Genomic DNA, 6,511 nt, shown 5'->3' with positions numbered 1-6,511 from the left:
GCTCAAACCCATAATAGTAAAGAAGGCCACGGAAAAAAGAGCGAGAGGGGAGGGCCAGACCCCGTTCGGCAAAATGGTAAAATGTGACGATTTCGTCAACATTTTCCATGGGAAAGGTTCGTGGAATGAGGGGCGCCAATTGATAAGATTCTTGTCTTGGAGCAACCCCTTGGAAACAAGCCTATTAAGATTGTTGAGGGAGCACTTATTGTGTGTCCACTCCTCGGATGGCGGCTGCGCCTCCTTCTTCTTCTCATCCTTCTCCGATTTATTGGGCGTCATCTCTGGATCCGCTCACCACGAGTTGCTCGGGGGCTGCGGGGAGAGGGGCGGGGAGATTTGGGAGGATTGGGGTTCTTCAAGAGGATGAAGGCGGAGCGCGGTTCTGTTTGGGGGATTTTGGCGGCTCTTGGCAAATTGCAGATTGGAAGCACAGTTTTTACTCAATGTTACCGCGGGGTTAAATAACCAGCGGTTGGGTGAAGTTTTACTGTTTTGAAGCTGAAGAGTCGTTTCAAGGAATGTTTGGAAGTTGAGGGGTCATTTGATGGATTGTTTAGATAAAATATTCGATTAATCATTTTTTCAGGGTTAATTGCCCCGAAAAAAGGGATTTTTCGAATTCCAGATCTAACTTCCATCATTTGTGCCATCACGCCAGTTCTTTACCATATGGACATTTTTACATTGCATGCCACGACTTTTGGATCCTTATTTCCAAACTTGAGAGATTTGGATTCAAGGCTCGGGGGATGCGGGATACGTGGCATCGACTACTTCTTTTTTTGAATTTATTTGAAAAAGTAAGTAAGGAAGATTCAAGACTAATGCGACCCTCAGTCTGATTCTCCAATTCAACCTAAGGCTCGGGGGCTACTCCATATGGAGTGCGATTTTTCAATCGCACACCATATCAAAAATATAATTCGGGGCATGAGCACCTCGTAGCTTCAATGCAGCCAAGTGAGTACTCGAGGAAGGACTTCAAGACGGAACCTCAAAGAAGTCGAAGACTATTTCGAAAAGTACTCGATAAGCCTGCAGTACTCAGCTACGAAGAGCTCGGGGGCTTGTCAGACCCAGGGACACGGGACTGTGTACATAACGTAGTTTAAACAGGTTTAAGAGATTAAGTCTGTCTTATCTCTTATTCATCTCGTTTATCTCTTATTTATCCCGTATGAGTAGGAGATAAAACTAGTCGGTACAGAGGGAATCTACTTGAGATATGTTCTCGTATGATTCCTTGGCTAGTATCGGTTAGGATTATTGTAACCCTGGCCTCCCGGATATATAAGGGGGGACAGGGACTCTCTCAAAATAAAAAAGATCATCAGATCATTCTACACCCGAGGCAATACAAACCACCATACAGGACGTAGGGTATTACGCACCTCGCGGCCCGAACCTGTCTAAGTTTTGTGTTTCTTGCACCTTCGAGTTCCTGATCTCGGCGTCTCCTTACCTAAAACTTACCACCTTGGGCATATCCCTCGGTGGGCAGGCGGTAAAATACCGACACATACATTTCTCTCCACCACACTATACAATCACTTATAACTCTATAGGGTATACTATTCTTTTATATTAAAGGTTAAGATTGTGAAAAACTCAAAGTATGACTTAAATTGTATGGCATACTGTATAGTCATAGTTATAGACAACTTATAATAATTTTTACGACTAGTAAATGATCTTAAATGAAATAGTTATCAACTACAAAGTTGTAGGTCTCGTCAATCTTTACAATTTTGGTATAAAGTTTCACTTCATCCAGGATCATATGAAAAAGTTATAATTTTTTACGTGGGACTATTTGTAGAGGCGGGTCGTACTATCGCCTGCCTTTAGAAATGCATTTTCAGGGGCGGATGATGGCGTCACCCGCTCCTAAAAATGGTGGTCATTTTCAGGGATCAGTGACGCCATCACCCACCCTTAAAAGTGCATTCCAGGAGCGGGTGAATTGCTACAGTAACTCTGCTCCGTTTGTAGGAGCAGATTATCTTTTGAACCACCTCTGAAAAAAAAAGACATTTCTACAAATCATTTTTTATAGTGAAGTTTCATGTTTCTACCAATTCGGTAATTTTTTTCAGTGTCAAGCGGTGTGCCTGTCACGCGAATGAAATGACTGTCAATCTGGAGTCATGCTAGCGTTAACAGGTGTGAGGTAGTGTGGCTCTCTTACTTATGTGAGCTGAGTTTAATTTGCTTGAGATTTTGTACAAGGCTTTTTTTTCACATGGAAGTATAATTGTCCAACTTCATGGAGGCAAACTCAAGCTCTATGCTCAAGGTAAACGTTGGAGTGGGCTTTGACCTAGGTAGAGACGTAGAGTAGGCTCGCTAAATCTCGGCTTCCTTACACCATATATTTGTGTGAAACTTGATGGAGCACTCGTGTTATGATAAAACAACGCGGCTTGTATTCATGGTGGTGAATGGCATAAAACTCAAGTTTTTGTTGTCGACGGTCAGTCTAGCCCTGCAAGTTGACCATTTGTGGATCAAAAAGTTTGTGATGCATAATCAAAAGGGGATCTAGGATAGATAACCAAGGCATCTCAGGGCTGGGGACTGGGCTTTATGATCCTACTCCAGATCATCGTCTCCTCTGGAGATAGAAGAAAGATGGCGTCTGACAGCACCATCCTATGATTATGGGCTGGGGCACCCTAGAGAATGCAAGTATGTGAGAATAAAATTAATGCAGCAGAAGGCACCAAGAACTAGCCATGATAAAGGCAGCTACATGGTAGGAACGTTAGAGCTTAGGGGTACAAGCTATCTTAAGATCATGGACAGCGTGTTGTTGGTATTTATTTGAAATGGAGTATTGGAGTACCACTTTTAAAACATGGCACAAGCATTTTGCAGAAAAAAACTCAACCATAACAGGAGAAATTAAAAGTGTTAACAATTGTAAAAAAACAATATACACCTAATAAATGATAGGAGATTATACACCTAAACCTCTCACCGACTAATGTAAGCTCCTCGAAATGGCTTGGGATAGGTGCTAATAAAGAAATTGGGTGGTTTGAGCATATAATCGTATTTAATACACTAGAGTTGCGACCGGAGCCGTACTCGACATGTCCATCAACAATGAGATATCTATGATGATGACTTTATCAATCTTAAATATCTATCCATCCGATCTCTCGAAGGGATCCAGAGAGGTACGGTGTGCGTGCGTGTGTTCACAGTGAGCGCGAGTACGCGTATGTACATTTCTTTAAGAGGGAGGGAAAGAGAGTGGTAGGCAAAAGGGAGATTTGGGCGGTTACGCGTAGGTACGGCTTGCAAAGCTGAAACGGATCGGAAAGGCCCGGTCGCCTCCGAAGGTAGTTGGAAGGCGCGCCAAGGCGGAACTCAAACGCCAATTCCAAACTGCAGTTGCAGGCGAGGCAATCGAGCACACTTGTCGCCCGCCTTGACAAGTCAGAATCGAATCCAGCTCCGCTCGAATTAACAATTCCGAAACAAGTTATCGCTAGAAGAAACCCGCCCGGCCAAGCAGAATTATTGGCGCCAAGCGCGCGCGCGAGAGAGAGAGAGAGAGAGAGAGAGAGAGAGAGAGAGAGAGAGGGAAGATTCGATGGAGGGAGGAGGAATTGGAGGAGGAAGAAGGCCGGCGCGGGGAATTCGGCCATATCCGAAAGGCATCCGTCCCACGCATCGCCCATCCACTCATCATCGTCGCCGCCACCACCCCCGGCCCGCGCCGACGTCGATTTCTTCGCGCGGCCGGATTCCTTCTCAGGCCGGAGCGAATTTATCCCCGGAGAAGAGAGAATCTCTGATCTCTCTCTCCTCGCCCATCGCCCATCCCCGACGCCCTTAAATCCTGCCCCCTGGACGTGGAGCTCCACAACCCTCCTCCATCTCATCAAACTCATCTCTCTCTCTCCTCCAGCTTCTCACTCTCCAGAGCGCGCGCAGTTCGAAGCTCAGCTAGGCGTGCGTGCGTTCATCCTTTCCTTGTTGCGTTCGACCACGTCCTTCCTGGGCTTCTTGCCTTGGTAAATGAATGTTCTTTCCTTGGGTTCTTGAGCTACGACGGATAGATTGCATGCTTGCTTGGGTTTAGCAGCCAAGAGGATTTCTTGATGCGCAAGCGCAAGGCCTTACCATGGGGGCAAGCTCTGGGTTCGATCTAGGCTTGCCGCAGCACGCACATTGCGTGGCCTGATCGACCGGCTCTTGAGATCATGCTCATGCACAGAGGTTCAGACATTTAGATCAGGTTCGATCATGCACTGCCACACGGCACTTTTGCGTTGAATTTGCCGGCAAAATGGGTGATCGCCGGCACAAGCCCTTCATTTGTCATCCAACAGAAATAAAAAAAAACTTGGCTTCTCAAATGCAGTACAGCTTGCTGCAGTAGAGTATATAGTAGTTTCGGTCTTGTGTATGCCTCTGGGAGTCTGGATTGGAATTCGAAACTTGGAAGCTAGTTACTGGTATGATTCTAACCACACCAAGTTCCGATTGCAGGTATGCAGGACCAGCTGATCTGCAGCGGCTGCAAGCGTGTTCTTCAGTACCGCAGGGGAGCCACCGGCGTCTGCTGCCCAGGCTGCAACACCTTCACCGCCGCCAACCCGTCAGGTACAGCATGAAACTTTCTGTTCCCTGTGGGAAGATGCTATTGCTGGCATCGAAATCCACTTCAGTTCTCGCAGCAAAAACCAACGAACCAACGAACCAACCAACGATGCATTCCTGCAGGACCGGAGATGTCTGAACTCGTCTGCGGCGGCTGCTTTACCATGCTCGTGTACAACCGCGGCGCCGCCAACATTCGCTGCCCGCACTGCGGCAGGGTCAACTCCACAAGATCAGGTAAAACCTCCTCACTGCCACCCTTCGAAGAACCATCATCATGCACATGCAGGCTTAGAGTGGCTGCTGCAAACAGTAACAAACTAACAATAAGCTTCCATCACAGAAAGAAAGAAAGAAAAAAACAGTTTCAGTTGCATTCACCTGCAAATTCAGTCCAACTGACAGAAGGTTTCTGCTCCTGATTGTGAAGCAGCGAACCAGATTGGTCACCTGTCGTGCGGGCATTGCCGGACTACTCTGGCGTACCCACCGGGAGCCTCGACCGTCGGATGTCCAACATGTCGCTGCATCAATCCTGTCAGGGTACGTTGCAAACCTACTACCCTTTCTCATTGCTGAACTGAATCTGTTATCTCATCATCGTTGCACATGCCGATCGATATCGAGACTCATCATGCTCCATTCGCAACATTTCTGCAGAACAACAGCTCTGGTGGCTCTGCACGGCCTGCACCATCGGTATGTTCTCCTTGCTTTTCCAAGTTTCATTCAGTAGTCACTGCAATTTTCTGCAGTAGCCAGTAGGGCAAATTCTAGGAGGTAGCAGTACTGCTTGCACCAAAAAACCTATGGAGCCAGCCATCGAGCAATCAATGGTCGCAACGCAACCACCCTTTCCGTTGCGTCAACCACTAGGGTTGTCCTCCCCAAAAGATCACAACATTGGTAGGTTCAGGTTGCTCCATGGTTTCAGAGGAATCAGTTCCTCGGTAGGCAAGTACCAATCATTAGCACACTCGATGCTCAGATTTTTCGCTTGAAATCCTCTGGACCATGTCTAGTTAGTATCAGGATGCAATCGCTGGTCCATTGGGGTTTAAGCAAACAATCTGAATCTAGCTAGACTGATGTCAAATGTTCGGCGATGATGACACGGGCCGGCTTTATTCGCTGAAGAACTTTCATGTTCCTACTTGCAGGATGCTCGGCCCCAGACGGTTCTGGTGGAGAATCCTAAGACGCTGGATGAAAAGGGCAAACTGGTGAGCTTATGTCTAACACTCCGACCATAATTCTATCTCTGCCAAGTCAGCAAGTGAACTATCAACCTGACTTGACTGTTTTGTTTGATCCGATCCAGGTGAGCAATGTCGCCGTTGGTGTCACCTCATGGAAAAGATGACCAAGAACCCCTCCGCGCGCGGCATCATCCCAGGGATCTACTGATTAAGCCCTTGGTGATGGACATATACAACTATATATCATCATCAAACTAATGTGAAATCAAGTGTGTTTTGAAGCTTGATATAAAAAAGTATGACACAGATGAGCAGCAAAAGATCTGGAAATGTAAATATGCTGGCCGTGCGTGCTAGCCTATGTACTCCAAGCCGAAAAGGAATCGAAAGGAGCGAAGCATTGTGTTCCTGAGCATTTTATTCTTGTCCTACCAAGCTTAGACACGCTGAGTCGGCTTCGCACTCCCTCGCGCGCTTTGCGAATTCCGATTCTTCGGTTGAAAAATTGAGACAACTGCTTTGTGGCAAAAGGGTAGTGTGATAGCCACAGGGGATGTGCCTGCTTCCTTTACTGTGCACAAGAAAAGTGGCACTCCTATTTCAAGCATCCCTCATGATAAGATTTGACCGGCTGAAGATTCTGCTGCCAAGACTCTAAAACTCTACTAGAAAGAAAGTCTTGAGATGGATGTACG

The 6,511-nt window shown here is 46.7% G+C and overlaps 1 protein-coding gene across 3 annotated transcripts; it reads left to right on the top strand.

Annotated features, from left to right (window-relative positions):
- Positions 1-3,863: 3,863 nt before the first annotated feature.
- LOC112896244 (protein LOL4-like) lies at positions 3,864-6,245 on the top strand. 3 transcript variants are annotated; one of them, XM_025964166.1, is made up of 7 exons: positions 3,864-4,028; positions 4,507-4,620; positions 4,741-4,854; positions 5,051-5,160; positions 5,278-5,316; positions 5,778-5,840; positions 5,939-6,245. In XM_025964166.1, exons 2-7 carry the CDS (start codon positions 4,509-4,511, stop codon positions 5,978-5,980), a joined length of 480 nt encoding a protein of 159 aa, XP_025819951.1. In that variant the 5' UTR covers positions 3,864-4,028; positions 4,507-4,508; the 3' UTR covers positions 5,981-6,245. The 3 variants fall into 3 exon arrangements, with proteins under 3 accessions (XP_025819951.1, XP_025819949.1, XP_025819950.1); XM_025964164.1 differs by having other exon boundaries at positions 5,048-5,160; XM_025964165.1 differs by having other exon boundaries at positions 3,868-4,252; positions 5,048-5,160.
- Positions 6,246-6,511: the final 266 nt, after the last annotated feature.

The sequence above is a fragment of the Panicum hallii genome, chromosome 6, assembly GCF_002211085.1.
Source record: "Panicum hallii strain FIL2 chromosome 6, PHallii_v3.1, whole genome shotgun sequence".
In the NCBI taxonomy this organism is placed as follows: domain Eukaryota; kingdom Viridiplantae; phylum Streptophyta; class Magnoliopsida; order Poales; family Poaceae; genus Panicum; species Panicum hallii.
The sequence above is the reverse complement of the archived record's forward strand: the minus strand, read 5'-3'. Positions and strand labels throughout refer to the sequence as shown.